The following is a 16,836-nucleotide window of genomic DNA, read 5'->3' as shown; positions in this document are numbered from 1 at the left end:
GCATGGCTGTCCGCGGGCCCTTACTCCTGTGCTGAACCTCGATGGTGTCTTCCTGTCCCCACAACTGTGCATATTGCTCATTTGCCTAGAAGGCTCAGGGGCCAAGAACCTCCAGCTGGGGAGAAAGAGGCGCATCCCAGGCACGTCCCAGGCAACAGGGGTGCTGAGTGCAGGCTCTGGGAGCACTTAGCAGAGGCTGGCGTCACATTAACTGGGCCCAGTCCTAAGTCCAGCCCCAAGCCTGGTACCCTGAGCACACGACCGGCCTGGGAGCCTTCCCCAAGGGGTGGTGCCTGAACAGCTTGTCTGGGCAAGAGTGTTCCCAGCAGGTTGGGGACCACCACGTCAGGCGTCTGGACACAGTAGGACGTAGCTGGAAGAGAGGTGCAGGAACAGATTGGGGGACACTGGAGGGTGGCCCTCCCCCAAGTGTTGGAGCAGTGGAAACTGTAGGAAGAGCTCAGGCAGGGGCTAGCCCACCCAACTCCACTTCGGACCCGTGGCTCTGTGGGCCTGTGCAGAGAGCGGGCAGGGCCAAGCCTGGAGGCGGGGGCAGCTGCACCTGAGACAGGCTGCAAAATTGGCAGGGCCTAGTGGAAAATGAAAATAATTCAAAACTTAGAACTTCAGGATGGTGCCAACAGAGCATTGGGCTGGGCACTGCGCTTTCCACAACTGCCCAGGTCACACATCCAGGGGGCAGTGGCAGGTGGGTTGGGAGGGGCTGCCTTCATGATTACATGCCTTAGGGTGGGACCCGGTCACTGCCTGGCTGGTGGGAGGACACAGGGCATGAGGAAGTGAGTGGAAACTGACCCAGATGTGCTGGTTTCCAGGCCGAGGAGCAGGCAGGTGAAGGAGACAGGCCCTTCAGTGCTAGGGCCAACACTCGGCTGGGGTTGTCAGTTCAGTGCTGGGGGAAGAAAGGGAGTTCCCTAGGGGGTGTGCAGGCTAGAGGGTGTTGAGGATGGAGACCAGGGTAAGGAAGGGGGGGCCTTCAGACACTGAGAGGGAGCAGAGCAGGGAGCCAGGAGGAGGCCTGGGAAAGACCCCAGACCCCTGGGTCAGGGGACCCTGTGCGCCTCCAGAGGCCTAGCCACGGCCCCTGTCCTCAGTCCCTGGAGGCCTCAGCCCAGCTGCAATCCCTGGTGGTAGGTGGAGCAGACGACAGGGTTGGGACATCCTCTTCCACCCTGTGGATGAGGCCCCACTGGGGAGCTTTGGGAGCCACCTGCCCTGCCTGGATCAGGCCTTGAAGACCTCTCTGTCAGGCTCTGCCCACTGGGCTCCCCTGTCCTAAACCCTTGAGGTCCCTCGCAGAACCTCCCCACCGCACACCCCTCAGATCCTGGCCGTCTCACAGCCTCATGTGCCCCTCGATCTTCCCCTCACCCGTCTGTGTGTGGAGGTGTGGCAAGGGAGGGTCCCTGATGGATGCTCTCCCCGCAGGCCTCCCTGAACCCCAGTGACCACAAGCTGGACGAGGAGCTGTGCCAGATGCTCACACAGCGTTACGTGAGCATCATGAACAGGCTGCAGAGTCTGGGCTACAACGGGCGGGTGCACCCTGCGCTGACCGAACAGCTGGTGAACGCCTATGGCATCCTGCGAGAGCGCCCGGAGCTGGCGGCGTCCGAGGGCGGCACCTACACTGTGGACTTCCTGCAGCGTGTGCTAGTGGAGACCGTGCACCCTAGCATGCTCACCGACGCGCTGCTGCTGCTCTCCTGCCTCAACCAGCTGGCGCATGACGACGGCAAGCCCATGTTCATCTGGTGACGCTGGAGCTGGGAGGTCCAGGCTCGCTCAACCCCACAGCCTTCTGCACAGCCATTAAAGCTTCCCACAGACGCTGGTCGCTGGGCCTGCGCCAGCACTCCTGGGTGGTGCTGCCTCCTCTGGGGTGGCTTACTGGGCCCCTGCACCGTGCCCCTTCAGCCCTGCCTACCCTGGAGGCCAATGGCCATCCTGGACCCTCTGCGAGAGCCCGAGAGGCCAAGGCTCAGCAGTGGTCTGCGAGGGGTTGGTCTGAAGGTCCCCAGGCTCCCCTCCCATGGCACTGAGAGCAGTGGGAGCTTCTGGGACCTGGATGGGGAAGGGTAGGAACCAGGAAGGGGTAGAGCAGGGAGGGAAGGGCCGTGGCTCTGTGCCTGCCACAGTGGCGAGGGGCACGGAGCTGGCAGAGGTGGGAGGAGACAAGGATGTGGGTGTGGGATCCCTGCCTCCATACTAGGCCGGGGCTGGGTGAGGGGCGGAGGGGGGTGGTCTTCCAGACCTTGAGGACAAGAGGACATTTAAGGGAGAAGAGCCAGAAGAAAGCATCCTCACCCCAACCTGGGCATGAGGCAGCCCAGCAAAGTGGCGGCCCCTTCCCAAGACACCCAAGGCCATCCCACAGGTCCTGGAGACTTTGAGAGGGATTCAGAGCTGGCAAGGGCAGACACCACCTGCTGCAGGAGCTGAGGAGCACAAGCAGGATTTGGGGGCAGGCCAGGGGCCTCCCACAGTGCACTAAGGGCAGATGGGGTGCTGGGAAGGGCTTGTGGAGAGTGCAGGAAGCTGAGGGAGCCGGCCAGGATGGGAAGTCCCTGGGGAGGAAGACATGGGAGGGGAGAAGCGCAGTGTAGGAAAGCGCAGAGGGGCCCACACCACAGGGTGAGACAGGAGCAAGTCTGCACGCAGGAAGGCAAGGAGGCTGGCTGCAATGGGAGCGAGATCAAAACCCCAACTGAGGAGGGTCCTGGGGCACCAGTGCTTGCCAGACAGAAAGGATAGCAGGAGGCAACAGTGGACCCACAAGGTCTGAGTTCCAATGGGAATCTTTCAGCAACCAGCAAGGAGTCCAGGGAAGGAGAGGGTATGCAGGGTGTGCCAGGCCCTCCAGGGATGCCCGAGCTGCTGAGCTTCCTGCCTCTGCCCTCCCCACTCCCAGGCCTCCAGGGAATCCAGCCAGACACACAGCCTCTTAGTCCCTGGGAAGGGCAGGGAAGAGCTCCTGCCAGCAGCCCCTCCACCTCCCTGCCAGCCAACAGGAAGGGCAGCCCTCACCCAAACTCCCAGGGCTATTTAAGAGACGCTTGCACCCAGCTGACCGGGAGAGTGCATGCTGGTTCACAGGCCCAATTAGAAAGGTGGGAGGCGAGCAGAGCCTGGGAGCTACCGGCCGTCCTGTCCTGGGAGCTCCTGAGGGTATGCGGGAGCGCTCCAGAACCGGGAAAGGCTTCCGTCTGGCTCGCGTGCACGCGGAGAGCTACCCGCAGGGCAGAACCAACAGTCCCTCCCCTTCGATTGGAAGCTCCATGGGGTAGGGCCACAGGGCCGTCACCACTGCGAGCTGGCCTTTTGGGGGACTTTGCGGGGCGCTGGGCGGGAGTCCATCCCTCCTCAGGTGTCAGGTCTTTGAACTCAGGCGCCCGACGCCGCGGGGCCGCAGAGAGACGCGTAGCGGGTGGGGTGGATTCTGCCGTCTGGGCAGCCGGAGTGCGCGATTTATTCCATGCTGACCTGCGTGGGAGCGGGTACAGGGGAGCCGGGGGCAGAGCACATTGTTTGCTCCTCACCAGTGCTGCGCAGCCCGCACTCAAAAACTCGTCCTCCACTTGCCGCTGGCTGCATCCCGATCCCGCTTGCGTCGGGCGGACCTCACAGGTTCCCTGTGAGACCTTCGCGGGTGTATGGGGCGGGGCAAGGAGGATCCAGGGTGGGGATTTGAGATGAGGTCCCTTTCGGGTTTTCGTTTTGAAGCGCCCCTCTGCCTACGCCCGCGCCTCCGCCAGGCTCGCTGGGTCAGCACCTCACCGGCTTTGCGCACACGCTGTGCCTCGCGGCCTTCACCCCTGTGACTCCCCCGCAGCTCGCGCTGATGCACCGAGGAGTCAGCTTGTCCTCTGGAAGCCAATGAGTCTCCCCGGCGCCCCGCGGCCGAAGAGTTAGGTGTACCCTGCAATCCCCGCCCGACTGGCCCCCGGCGACTGACGCCCTGTGGCCCTCGCCCTTCCCGCACCCGGCTTTGCACGCCCTCCACGGCTTGGCCCACGAGCTGCTCTTCCCGGCCTGCTGGGCCCTGGACCAGCTGCTGGGCTGCTGTGCACCAACGGCGAGCCTGATCAGCCTGGGGTGGCTGAGAAGGGCGGCGGGCGGCGTCGTGGCGCTGCTGCTGCTGGTGGTGGTCGGCCTGCCCTTGGCGCTGACCCGCCTGCCACTCTGGCTGGCGCTGCAGGTTTGGCGCCGCCCCTTCTGCTACCGCCCCCCTCCACTGTGCTGGGCGCCGCCCGCGCTCTGGCGCCCGCCTCCCGAACCCGGGCACTGCTTCGTCTTCCTCACGGCCAATGTGTGCCTGCTCCTGGACTGGCTGGCGCGCTTCAGCAACCTGCCGCACAGCCAGCGACGGGCTGAGGCCATTGGCGCCGCGCTCTATAGGGCTACGGACTGCAGCCAGCTGTGGCCCAGGGCGCCGCGCGGGACGCTGGTGGCCTCGCTGCCCGTGGGTCTGGACTTTGCCTGCAGGAGGTATTCGATTTGCGCGCAGCTCGTCGCTTGGTGAATCGCCTGACGCCCAACCTGGGCCCGGTGCTGTACGACGTGAGCACACTTGGCCTACAGACCGGGCCGCACCTCAAGCTACTGGACAGCGGGCTGCTACTGGACAGCTGGCTGCTGTGCGCCACCTTCCGTTGCTTCCCCCACGCACGTGGCGAGGATGCGCTGGCCTCCAAGGGACTACTGTCCACACAGGTACTGGCCTACCCCGCCCAGAGCACAGAGGGGGCGGGGTTCGGCCAAGAAGGCGAGGGAAGCTGGGGCCGTCTGTGGTGTTGCAGGCGCGGCTGGGCAGCCTGGACGGGCGCCACATCGTGGGATTCCTGCACTGCACGCACTTGCAAGCACTGGCTGGTGAGCCCTGCGGGTGGGTCCTCAGAACAGGTCCCGCCTCTCCGTGGCGGCTGCTGATCCCTACATTCCCCTGCACCCCGCCCCCCATCTCCCGCCCCTTTGTTCACTGCCCCAGGCATGGGAATTCCTGAGAGGTGCCCGTCGGGCTCACAGATCAGGAACTGGGAAGCCAGAAGCTGACTGTCCAAGATGCGGGTCCGAATCTGGAGCCGAGCCCACCCCATCCTCCTTCCCCGCGCAGAGGACGGGCCCTTGCGCAGCAAACAGCTGACGCTGCTGCTGGACTGAGCCAAAGTTTGAGGCCGAGAGCGAACAAAGTGGAGGGGTCGTGGCTTTACGCGTGCTCCTGGGAGACCTAAACTTCGATAACTGCTCGAAAGGTCCAGCAGGAGGGGAGGGCAGGGAGGCAGGGGCGGAGCCAGGAGGCCCGGCCCCGCCCACCGCGCTCCAGCCTCCCTCTGCGGTGGAGCAGTAGCGCCAGCTCTTCCGCCGCTTCCCTGCCGGATGGGCACGCGCCAAGAGCAGCCCTGGGCCCTGGGTCTCGTGCTTCGGGGGAGGGTACCGGAGCGGGGAGTGGTTCCTGGGGAGTGCTGTCGGCCGAGGCTCCGGCTGATGCCTCCCCTCCCCCAGATCCCCCAGGGACCGCACTGCGCAGCCTCGTGCTCCACCACTCCGTGGCCTCCTCCCCCGAGATGCTGAGGCGGTGAGTGGCGACCTGGAGGTAGGCACTGCCCGCCTGAAGCGCGCAAAGCGGCCCTGGCCTTGGTGATACCGCCGCCCTTCCAGGACCCTGGAGCAGGAGAAAGGGCGCCACCTCTACCTGGCCGGCCCTCCCGGCAGAAGCCGCCGAGCTAAGCCCTGGAGAGGTCAGCGCCTGGACTACATCACGAACTGCGGAGTTCCTGGGGGCCTGCTGAGCCCAGTGAGTGCCAGGGCCCGGGTGGCTGGGCCTGCAGCGCTGGGACGACCCTCAACCTGATTCCCGCCCCCAGGAGGTGGAGCAGGTGACGTTCAGTACCGCCCTGGCGGGGCTCACCGACCACCTGGTAGTGAGCCTGCAGCTCCGAGTCTGGGTGTCCTCCTAAGGCAGGCACAGATGACAGGCGTGCAGCCAGCGCGCACAGACACGACTCGGAGCACGAACTAGGCGCCGTAGCTGCGTCCCCAGAACCGGGTGACTTAAGGCACCTTTATTGCAGGACCTTCACACGGCCTCCTGGGCCCGGCGGTACTCATAGACGCTGCCGTGCTCGGGAAAGGCCAGTGCTTGCGGGGGTGACCCCGGCGGTGGGGCGGGGTCCTCGGGGTCCCCATAGCCACCGCCGCCGGGCGTGTGGAGACAGAACACATCCTGTTGGGGGGGGTACAGGCTCAGCGCAGTTGTGGCCCCTCCCTGTCACTGCGCAGTCCCCTCCCCACGGGGCAGGGTCCATCACCCGCCCCCGTGGACCACAGAGGCCTGGTACGCGCCCCCTTTCCTTCGGGGGCCAAATTAAACTCGACCTCTGGTCATGTCTGCAACTGTTCCCCGTCTGTGGGATGGGGCCGGGAGAGGAGAGGGACAGGACAGGCCATGGCCCTTACCCCAGGGTACACGGTCACCGACGTCTTGCCGCCCAGATTCACCGTCCGGCCGTTTTTGCGTATCAGCAAGTTTAGGCCGCGGGCACCGGGCTCGCCCCCTGCGGAGGGAGGCGAGGAGTCCAGAGGGACCGGGGCCGGGGCGGGGACCGGGGCCGGGGGCAGGGGCAGGGGCAGGGGCAGGGGCAGGGAGGGCCGCGAGACCTGGGGACCCGCTCACCGTGGAGCCCGTAGGGCTGGAAGGCGCGGCGCTCGGTCAGCACTGACAGCAGCGCCTCCTCGCGAAAGACCAGCTCGCGGGTGACGCCGTCGCCACCCCGGAAGCGGCCTCTGCCCCCCGAGCCCCGCCGCAGCTCGAAGCGGCGCAGGATGACCGGGTACCTGTGAGGGCGAGGACAAGAGCGAGGACAAGGGCGAAGACAGTGTGTCCGAGCCCCGGCTGCCACCCGGTCGCGCCCCCAGGCTCCGCGCACGCCGCTCACCGGCTCTCCAGGATTTCAGGGTCGGTGATGCGCGTGTTGGTCATATGGCTGTGCACGCCGCTGCGCCCGTGCCAACTAGGACCCGCGCCCGCGCCGCCCGCCACCGTCTCGTAGTAGCCCATGTGGGCGTTGCCCAGCGTCACGTTGTTCATGCAGCCCTGGCGAGAGCACTCGGTCGCTGCGCTGGGCTGGGGCGGGGCGTCCCCACCTCGGCCGCCCACTCCTACTCCAGCCTGCCCACCCGGCCCGCCCCCGACCGCGCTCACCCCGCCCCCGCACCTGGGAGGCGGCGCAGGCCCCAAAGGCCCCCAGGATGACATCCACCACGCGCTGCGACGTGAGCACGTTGCCGCCCACCACCGCCGCCTCGGGCGACGGGTCCAGGATGGAGCCTTGGGGAATCACTACGCGCACTGGCGCCAGGCAGCCCTGTGCGGGGCGGGCGGCTCTCAGGGGCTCTTGGGGTGGGCTCCAAGAGAAACAGCACCTCCGCGCCCCAGCACCCATGGGGTCCGTCCGTGGCTGGGCCCAGGAGGCGCACTCAGGGCGACCTCGGGCTGGGGCCCGCTCTCGCTCACACACCCCTGCGAACCTGGTTGAGCGGGATGTCGCGGCCCACCAGACAGCGCAGGCAGTAGATGAGGGCGGACAGGGTTATGGCCCGCGGTGCGTTGAGATTACCGAACACCTCCGGCCCAGTGCCGCTGAAGTCAAACACAGCGCTGCCCTGCGCACCGGAGGGAAGAGACAGGCAGTCGGCAGCTGCACCATGCCCCTGCTGCCCAGAAGCGCCATCCCTGCAGCCCACCTGACTCAGGTTGATCTGCACGCGGAGGCGGATAGGGGAACCGTCGTCCATGCGGTCTTCCGAGGACACCTCCAGGGGCAGGCCCTGGGCCTGCCGGGATGTTCCAAAGGCGCGCAACATGTCGCGCACGGCCAGCTCAGCGTTCGCCTGGCAGGGAGCAGGATCAGTGGCAGCCAGGCCACCTGCAGGATGGCCCTGCTGCCCACACTCCTGTGCCCAGGCCCACCTGAATATGGCCCATATAGGCCTGCACCACGTCCAGGCCGTACTGCCCAATGAGCTCCCCCACCAGCTGGATGCCCTTCTGGTTGGCTGCCACCTGGGCACGGAGGTCCGACAGGTTGTCGTGCAGGTTTCTGGTTCCGCTACAGTTGGGGACCTTGCCTGGCGCCCGCAGGGCCTCAGTCACCGCTGGATGGACAGTGTCATCACTGAGCCCCTGGCCAACCCTGTCTGCACCCCCAACCCAGGTTTCCCAAATCCAGACAAGGTCTCTGGTCCCTAGAAAGCAGTGAGGTCTGGCCTGGGACTGCTCCCCACCTCAGGAAAGCCCCTCTCCTTGAGCCTGGCTCAGGGTCCTCTCTGAGGCAGCCACAGGGCCCTCTGCAGTGTGCCTGTGCATGTCCCTCTGTGGTCCACACCCCCTGCCCCCAGCTCACACTGATCAAGGCAGCAGCCAGAAATGGGCCACTCTATTTGTTGTCCTCAACACCCAGAACAGCCTGTGGTTCCATTACACCCACCCTCCATCCCCACCCTCCACCCCAGCCACGCCACTTCCCCTGGGCTCCCAGACCTGCAGCCTCAGACCAGGGCTTGTTTTCCCTGTGTCTCCTACCCCCACCCCCACCCCCACCACAGGCACCCCTGCAGCCTCCATCCCACCTTTCCTGCAGCTGCTCAGTGCCAGGGCCTCCACCTCCAGCTGCCCAAAATTGACCCCTGGCCCCCTCTCCCAAATCCCTCGGAATACCCACTTCCTTCCACATCCAAAACAGTCCCCCACCCCCCGCCCCTCACCCTCCACTCAGCCCAAGACTCAGCATCATCCAGGGTAACTGCAGCTGCCCCCACTCTTGTCCCCCGGCCTCCAGGCCACTCTCGGACCCCGTATCCTCTCTGCCCGTGGGCACAGTGGGAGATTAGCACAGGACCAGCTGAAAGCCTTTCACGGCCACCCCCACCCAGTGACCCAGACCTAGGCCCAGAAAATACTACAGGGGCCTTTGGGCCCTGCCCCTGCCCTGCTGTTTCTCTGCAGACTCCACCGAGTATGACTACACACACCACAAGCAGCCACCCACCTTGAAACAGGCTTCTCTCCCTCCAGCACCCTGACCCTCCACGTCTTGGCTAACTCTCCACCCACAAAACCACCCCTCAGGAGGCCTTCCTGGGCCCAGGCTGAATTCATCTCAGCTCCTGGGATCCGATCTGCAGTTGCCCTTTGGGGTAACCATCTATCTCCTCCCAGCCTCAAGGCAGGCCTGGGTCTATGGGCTGCATCCCACGGTCCAGCCAGGCCTGCTTGCCAGCAGTGGCCATGTGTCCCAGTCTGCAGAAGGCCCACCCCACCCCACTCTCACTCACCCTCCTCTTGGAAGACACCCCCCTGGACGAGTTTGAAGGACAGAAAGACGGCACCCTCCTGTTGCAGCATGGTGGAGTGGGGGGGCATGGAGCCTGGCGTGATGCCGCCAATGTCTGCATGGTGCCCTCGGCTGGCCACATAGAAAACAGGCCGCGTCTGACCCGGCCAAAACACCTAGCGGGTGGAAAGCCATGGTCAGTTACATCGGCCACCCCTGCCCAAGCAGAGGCAGGTGGGCAGCACCCCTCACCGGTGTGATAACAGTCAGGTCTGGCAGGTGGCTGCCCCCGGCACTGGGATGGTTGCTCAGTAGCACGTCGCCAGGGTGGAGATCAGCCCCCAGGTGCTGGATCTGAAACCAGGAAATGGGTGCAGAGTGGGCACAGGGGAGCAGGGGCCAGAGTGGGGTGGGGGGGTGAGGGGGTGGGGTGGAGGGTGAGGGAGGGGGATAGAAGGGCGAGGCAAGGGAGGTGTGGGAGGGCGAGGTGAGGGAGGGGTAGGAGGGCGGGGGAGGGTCCACCGCACCTGGAACTGCACCGTCTCTTGCATGGCACCCAGGTGCACAGGGATGTGGGGGGCATTGGACACCAGCCCCCCATCGGGCCCAAAGAGAGCACAGGAGAAGTCGAGGCGCTCCTTGATGTTGGTGGAGATGGCTGTGCGCTGCAGGATGCGGCCCATCTGCTCTGGGAGCACAAAGTGACCAGATGCCTGCTGGCCCCATCCACCCGCAGCATGGCCCCAGGAAAGGGAGGAACAGGACCCACCAGGGCTCAAACCCAGAACCCAGCAGCTTTTTCCTGGGGAAGACCAAGGTGACCGTGTGCCCACTTGGCCACGTGTCTTAGCCTATGCAAAGGACACCACCTTCCTCCCCAGTCCCGCCTGGAGCCCCCAGCAAGAACCCAGTGCCACTCCTCGACCCTCCCACCCTGCCTGGCACAGCAAGAACCTGGTTCCTAAGCTCTTGACCCCTGGGCTCCCAGCAAGCCGCTGGCCTGACCCTGCACAGACGGGTTCCCTGTGCTGCCCTCAGTATTCCATCCTTAGCTAGGAGTTCACTCCCCGGATCACATGGTTACAGGTAACAGGGGGAAAGTGTCCTCCTTGCCCAAGGCTTGTTCTCATGGCCAGCTGCACCATGCCAGTGCTGCAGCCACACTGGCCGCCCCGTCACCAGGGGGTCCTGCTTCTGCCTCTCCCTTTGGGCACAGCCCTGCCAGCCACCCCATGACACAGCCAGCGCCTTATCCCACAGGGAGCCAGGCAGCAGGGAACCTGGCAGCACTTACCAGCAATGCTCATGAAGCGGTGTGAGAAGATGGACAGCTGGATAGGGTCCAGTTGGGTGCCCACTGTGCCAGGGACTTCGGCCCCCACAGAGATGCGGATGTCCCCTGTCTCGGTCACCTCTGCCTGGCAACCTGGCTCCACCAGGATGGTGCTGGGGAGCAGAGGGCACAGAGGGGCTGCATGGAGCCAGGCGACACCCCTCCAACCAGAGATGCCACAGCCCCAGGCCAGGGGACACCCCAATGATGGTAGGATACAGAGTCCTGCAGGCCCCTGCAGCCTTGGGCCAGAGAACCCTGCACCAGGGGCCCCACGGTTGACCCCTCCATATCCTCCACCCTGGATGGACCTCAGCCCACCTGTTACTGTCGATGATGAGGCAGGGCCCATGGAGCTTGTGCCCATAGCCCAGCTCTCCCAGCAGGTACACAGGGGTCTCCTGGTAGCCCCCCTCAAAGTAGCACTGGGTCATCTGCAGAGGGTGTGGGTGAGTGCAGCACCCAGGCCCAGCACCCTCCCCGATGCCTCTCACAGGGCTTGGTCCCCATCCCAGTGCCCCATGGGTGCTGTCAGGCTGGTACGGGCAGGACCACCAACCTTGTCCACCCGGGGAGGCCCGGTCGGGGCTTTGGGGGCATCCTCGAGGCGAAGACCACTGCGGCCAGTGCCCCTCACTCGCACATCGTCCACGACCACTGGCCGCTCAGGGATGACAAAGCCAAACTCCCTCATGTACCTGCACTCCCCATGGGGCCCAAGGAGTGGTCAGCGTAAGGTGGCCAGAGAGGAAGGCCCTTTGCCAGGGATCCGGAGTCGGCAAACTCACGTACCGCCCCACAAAGGCTGCCCCGAAGTCCCCCGCACGGGGCGAGCAGGCTGTGGCTGGGTGCTGGTGGGCAGACACCATCAGAGCACAGTCCGTGCCCTGGTAGCGCAGGTGCAGGAAGCTCTCAGTGCTGATCTGGGACCTGCAGCAGGTGGTTGGGGACACTCACACCAAACCCCCTGCCCTGCCCCCCACCCCACCCAGCGCCCGGCAAGGACACCTGTTCTGCTTCTTGTGCACCCCGGGACCACCTGGGAAGTCATCAGGCAGAAAACCCACCAAGGGGGACAACGTAAGCCCTCTGCCCAGGGTACCCTGGGAAACCACCTGGGGAAGCCCTGGGCCTGCAGGGCGTCCACACACTGCTCCTCCAGGCGGCTCAGCCTCTGGTCCAGCTGCATGAAGGTCTCAGGCGCGTAGAGCAGGGAGCAGGGCTCCTGTGCCTCGTGCACCACGTCAGCCAGGGCCAGCCCCAGGGCCGACAGCAGCCCACTGTGCCTGCAGGGATGGGCAGCATGGCAATAGGGAGTCACCTCCCAAGCCAGTGCAGATCACACGCACCTCCGTGCACCCACACCTAGGCCCACCTGTGGATGTGCACGGTGTCCATGCCCAGGGCCCGGGCAATGGCACATGCATGCTGCCCACCAGCTCCCCCAAAGCAGGCCAGCACATGGGCTGAGGGGTCATGGCCTCTTGCCTAGGGAGACAGAAGGGGTCAGTGGGCTCTCCTACCCTACCCCATCCAGCTCCCCGACTGAGCGGGAGGCGTGGGGCAGGGAGCAGGGCTGGGGGCAGGACAGGTGGGAGAGGAGAGGTGGACGTACCTGCGTGAGTGCACGGATGGGCCGGCACATGGCCTCGTTGGCCACGCGCACAAACCCCATGGCTACCTCCTCCAGGCTCAGCGGGGAGGCCGGGCAGGGCCCGCTGGTCAGGAAGCTGTTGACCTCAGTGGCCACAGCCTCCAGGGCTTTGCGGGAGGCCTCGGGGGAAAGTGGTTGGTCCTCTCCCGGCCCAAAAATGCAAGGGAAGGAGGCAGGCAGCAGGCGACCCAGGACCAGATTAGCATCCGTCACTGTCAAAGGGCCCCCTGGGAGGTGGACAGGATGTGGGGCTTGGGGGCTGGAGGCAGTGGAGCAGGAGCAGGCAGCAGGGATAGGGCTGATGGGAGGGGCTGGGCCTGGGGCAGCAAGCGGAGGGCAAAGCCAGGCCAGGCAGATCCTGACTCTTACCTTTGCGGTAGCAGGCGGGTCCTGGGTGGGCTCCTGCTGACTCGGGCCCAACCACAAAGAGGCCAGACCTAGGGGAAGGAAGGGCTGGGGTTGGACGTGAGGAGGCAGACAGGACTGGAGTCCTGGCCTGGGAAGCAGGAGAGCTGACCTGAAGAAGAGGCGGGAACCCCCTCCCGCCGCCACGGTGTTGATGTCCAGCTGTGGGGCCTGAAGGGTGACACCAGCTGTGGTGGCCTCGAAGACATGCTCGAATTCCCCAGCGTAGCGGCTCACATCCGTGGACGTGCCTGGCAGGGGTGGGATGCTGGTGGGTCTCTTAAAGACCCAGGGGCCCAGCAGCAGGGCCTCCCCGAGACCCCAGCCCTCAGCCCTCATACCTCCCATGTCAAAGCCGATGACAGGCTGGCCACCCTCCTGCTGGTATGTGGTAGCTGAATAGCCCACCACGCCGCCAGCCGGGCCCGAGAGCACAGCACGGGAGCCGCTGAAGGCATCCATGGGCGCCAGGCCACCATCAGAGCGCATGAACAACACCTGCACGTCCTGTGAGCGGGCAGCAGGTGCGCCACAAGGGGCTGTGAGCGGGCAGCAGGTGGGCCACCAGGTGAGCGGACAGCAGGTGCGCCACGAGGGGCTGTGAGCGGGCAGCAGGTGGGCCACAAGGGGCTGTGAGCGGGCAGCAGGTGCGCCCCGAGGGGCTGTGAGCGGGCAGCAGGTGGGCCATGATGGGCTGGGCAGGCCGAGGCCCAGGCCCAGGAGTAGGTGGTGGAGGGGCCTCATGGCCTCACCTTGAGTTGGCCCTGGAAGCCACGGCGGAAGCCCTGCACGTAGCGTTGGATGGCGGGCGTGAGGTAGGCGTCGGCACAGGCTGTGTGCCCCCGAGGGACGATGCGCACCATGGGCATGGCCTCCGAAGACAGTGACACGTGCGTGAAGCCCAGCTCCCGGGCCAGCGCACCCACCTGCTGCTCGTGCTGGGCCCACCTATGACAAAAACCCAGTGGCACCTCGTCTCCCACCAGGCCCAGCACCTGCTCCCGCGGCCCACAACCCACCTCACTCACGTGTACGAATGCATGAGCACCACGGCCAGGCTGCGGGTGCCTCGAGACAGCAGCCCCTCCAGCTTTCCACGCAGGGTCCCCAGGTCCACAGGCTGCTGCACTTCCAGCAGGTCTCCCGTGCGGCCTGCCAGAAAAGCCCAGGAGGCCCCGTCACAGGCCAGCAGGACCCTCCGGCCCCAGATCCCACACCAGCAACAGCACACACACCCTTGACAGGCGTCCCGGTGCCTGCCTCTCCACGGTGCAGCACCACGCGTTCATCCACCTCCAGCACCTCTTCATACAGCACCTCGGGCATGGGCACAGCCTGGGGGCAGGCAGAGGCTCAGAAAAGGCCCAGGCCCAAGGGTGCATGCCAGGGTCCTGTGTGGGTGTGTGGTACAGGTGAGTGGTTATGTCCCAACAGGCAGGTTGGCAGGCTCAGGAGAGTCATACCTGGCAGCCCCAGCACGGCTCACCCAGGGGGCAGCTCTCCGCCCCTAGGCAGCTGAGTGCAGCCAACTGTTCCACCCCCACGGAGGCAGCTTCTTCCGGAAATGCAGCAGTAGGTGCAGAGGTTCCACCCCTCCCCTGCCTGAACAGGGCTAGCTTGGGTGGCCCCATGCCAGCGTCCAGGGCGGGCATGGCGGCAGGCAGGAACAGGGCATCCTGTGCCCACTCCAAGGGCTAGGGTAACTTGGGGTCCCACTGAGAATTCCTGGAGCTTCCTCTTTCTTTGTCAGCTGGTGCCCGTGAGCCATCACTAATCCAACAACTGCTCTCCCCACAGGGTCAAGGCATCCCTGAGGGGTGTATGCCACACAACCTGGTCCCCAGCCAGCAAGGAGCTCACCAGGTCAAAGAGGTCCCCGCGGGCTTGGGTGCCAATGTGCAGCAGGTCTCGGAAGCCACGCGTCACCAGCAGCGCCACCCGCTCCCCCTTCCGCTCCAGCAGTGCGTTGGTGGCCACTGTGGTGCCCATGCGGATGCTGGCGATATGACTGGAGTCCAGCGGCCGGTCCCGGGGCAGGAGCATACCGGCCTCCTGGGGACCACGTGGTCAGTGTGGTGTTTCTGGCCGTGGGGTCCCTGTCCACCCGCTCTGCCCTGGCCCACCTGCTCCAGGATGCGGCGGATCCCTTCGGTTGGCGCATCTGCGTAGTTGGCAGGGTCTTCTGAAAGCAGTTTTAAGACCCGCACGTGCCCCCCTGGGCACTGGGCAAAGACGTCTGTGAAGGTACCCCCACGGTCGATGGCAAAGTGGAAGCGGCCCTCGGGGCTGCCCATGGTGGTGGGGCTGGGATCCCACAGGAGCTCTTCAGCTGGTAGCCCTGGAAAAACTAGACAGAGGCGGGGTCAGTCCGGGCTCACCTGCGAGTGGGACTAGAGGTTCCCCAGCCCTGCCCTGTGCGTGCAGGGGGTTCCTGAGGGAGAGACCCACGGGCACGACTCTGGGCAGAGCCAGAGCAGCAGGCCCAGCTCCGAGGGCAGCCTGGGCCCCAGCGAGACCCTGGCCGGCGGTCAAGGGCCTGATGCCCCCATGCCCCGCATCGCGCTTCTCTGGGCCCTGGATTGGGCTGAAACCCAGGCAGTGGAGCAGGCACGGGAGGTGGGGGCGACGCTGGACCCTGGAGCCCTCGGAGGGGGGTCCCTCAGCACGAAAGAGGCACGGGAGTGCGGGAAGGAGGTTTGGGGCGAGCTGGCCGGGGGACCCCACTTCCCTCTTTGCTCGACCTTCGGCCCAAGCCAGGTGGGCCCGGGGACTGGACGGAGCCTGAGCACCGACAGGGCGGCCCGAGGCGGGGACGCGAGAGTAGCGGCCCGGGAGGCAGCGGGGAAGGGGCTGAGGAGGGGGGGCCGCCCTGCGCAGGTCCCACCTGGGCGCTCGGCTCCGGCTCGGTCGCTCGCGGTCGGCTCCGGCTGCGCTCCCAGCGGCCCTGCCCGCACCAGCCTCGCCTCGGGGAGGAGCCTGCGGGGCCCGCCCCCCGCGCCACTGGTCCCGGCACTCGCGGTTGCGTCAGGCCCGGTCCGCCCCCCGCGCCTCTGTCCTCGCCCTGCGCCTCCCCAGGCTGCCCGCGCCGGCTCAAGGGCACCTTGGCTCTGCGGCCCTCGGGGCTCCAGCGCCAGGCCTGGGCTTGCCGAGCGTAGGCGCCCCAGGATCCCACCTCCAGGTGTCCCGGGCAAGGGGAGCTGGCAGCCCGGGCCACAGCAGGGCTTCCCACTGGCGGACGTCCTTCCCCGTGTGAGGGGGCATTGAAGGACAGACGGGAAAGGGAAGGAGGCCCTGCGGCTTTCTCTACCAGCCCCGCGGGCCTCTCCTGTGCGGTATCTCTGGCCCTCTTCACCGAGTCTCCCTCCCCTCCAGCTCTCCTTGTGTCAGAGGCGTGTGAACAAGAGCAACTCCATCTTGAATAGGAGCTGGATAAAATGAGGCCAAAACCTACTGGGCTGCATTCCCAGACGATTAATGCATTCTAAGTCACAGGATGAGATAGGAGGTCAGCGCAAGATACAGGTCATAAAAAGCTGTATCTCCCAGCCTGGCCAACATGGTTGAAACCCCGTCTCTACTAAAAATACAAAAATTAGTCGGGCATGTGGCATGTGCCTGTAATCTCAGCTACTGGGAGGCTGAGGCAAGAGAATCGCTGGAACCTGGGAGGCAGAGGCTGCAGTGAGCGCAGATCGTGCAACTGCACTCCAGCCTGGGCAACAGAGCGAGGGGCGAGACTCCGTCTCAAAAACAAAAACCAACAACAACAGCAAAAACCTGTATCTGATAAAACAGGTTGCAGTAAAGAAGCCGGCCAGACCCATCAAAACCATCGTCCTACACTCCCCCAGCGCCATGACGGTTTACAAGGGCCACAGCAACAGCAGGAAGTTACCCTAGATGGTCTAGAAAGGGGAGGCACTAATAATCCATCCCTCGTTTAGCATATCATCAAGAAATAACCATAAAAATGGGCAACTGGCCCAGGGCGGTGGCTCACACCTGTAATCCCAGCACTTTGGGAGGTTGAGGGGGTGGATCATGAGGTCAAGAGATGGAGACCATCCTGGCTAACATAGTGAAACCAGTCT

At 65.3% G+C, this 16,836-nt stretch overlaps 2 protein-coding genes across 7 annotated transcripts in view; one reads left to right on the top strand and one right to left on the bottom strand.

Annotated features, from left to right (window-relative positions):
• Positions 1-6,405, top strand: part of SPATC1 (spermatogenesis and centriole associated 1) — a 41,434-nt gene extending 35,029 nt beyond the window's left edge. Inside the window, exons 5-7 of one of the 5 annotated variants that reach the window (XR_004054274.1) lie at positions 1,450-4,734; positions 4,821-4,893; positions 5,009-6,405. Coding sequence is in view for 1 of the 5 variants with exons in the window: in XM_010375252.2 (XP_010373554.2) it covers positions 1,450-1,779 (330 nt within the window). In the remaining 4 variants the exon portion in view is untranslated. Of the gene's footprint in view, positions 1-1,449 lie in introns of all 5 variants that reach the window. The other 4 variants (XR_004054275.1, XR_004054273.1, XR_004054276.1 and 1 more) reach the window with 4 other exon arrangements.
• Positions 6,038-15,725, bottom strand: OPLAH (5-oxoprolinase, ATP-hydrolysing). 2 transcript variants are annotated; one of them, XM_030920934.1, is made up of 27 exons: positions 15,630-15,725; positions 14,869-15,083; positions 14,606-14,797; positions 13,981-14,080; positions 13,774-13,897; positions 13,498-13,693; positions 13,087-13,252; positions 12,858-12,996; positions 12,710-12,777; positions 12,302-12,567; positions 12,062-12,174; positions 11,802-11,972; positions 11,479-11,616; positions 11,246-11,384; positions 11,008-11,120; positions 10,648-10,799; positions 9,881-10,041; positions 9,606-9,707; positions 9,355-9,529; positions 7,991-8,175; positions 7,765-7,911; positions 7,549-7,683; positions 7,236-7,385; positions 6,957-7,114; positions 6,695-6,855; positions 6,478-6,575; positions 6,038-6,244 (listed from the first exon to the last, which is right to left on the bottom strand). In XM_030920934.1, the coding sequence occupies exons 2-27, from the start codon at positions 15,037-15,039 to the stop codon at positions 6,098-6,100; spliced, it is 3,867 nt and encodes a 1,288-aa protein (XP_030776794.1). In that variant the 5' UTR covers positions 15,040-15,083; positions 15,630-15,725; the 3' UTR covers positions 6,038-6,097. The 2 variants fall into 2 exon arrangements, with proteins under 2 accessions (XP_030776794.1, XP_030776793.1); XM_030920933.1 differs by having other exon boundaries at positions 14,869-15,092; positions 15,630-15,701.
• Positions 15,726-16,836: the final 1,111 nt, after the last annotated feature.

This window comes from Rhinopithecus roxellana, chromosome 17, assembly GCF_007565055.1.
Source record: "Rhinopithecus roxellana isolate Shanxi Qingling chromosome 17, ASM756505v1, whole genome shotgun sequence".
Classification (NCBI taxonomy): Eukaryota; Metazoa; Chordata; class Mammalia; order Primates; family Cercopithecidae; genus Rhinopithecus; species Rhinopithecus roxellana.
This window is presented reverse-complemented; position numbering and strand designations above follow the sequence as displayed.

Bases quoted from the DNA above. Each gene is read 5' to 3' on its own strand.
- OPLAH (XM_030920934.1), bottom strand. From the start codon at position 15,039: ATGGGCAGCCCCGAGGGCCGCTTCCACTTTGCCATCGACCGTGGGGGT. The intron at 11,385-11,478 runs GTACGTGAGTTT...TGGGGAGTGCAG, and splicing joins GGGGCAGCCTTTGTGGGGCG to GTACATGAGGGAGTTTGGCT. The intron at 6,856-6,956 runs GTGAGCGGCGTG...TCGCCCTCACAG, and splicing joins CCTGAAATCCTGGAGAGCCG to GTACCCGGTCATCCTGCGCC.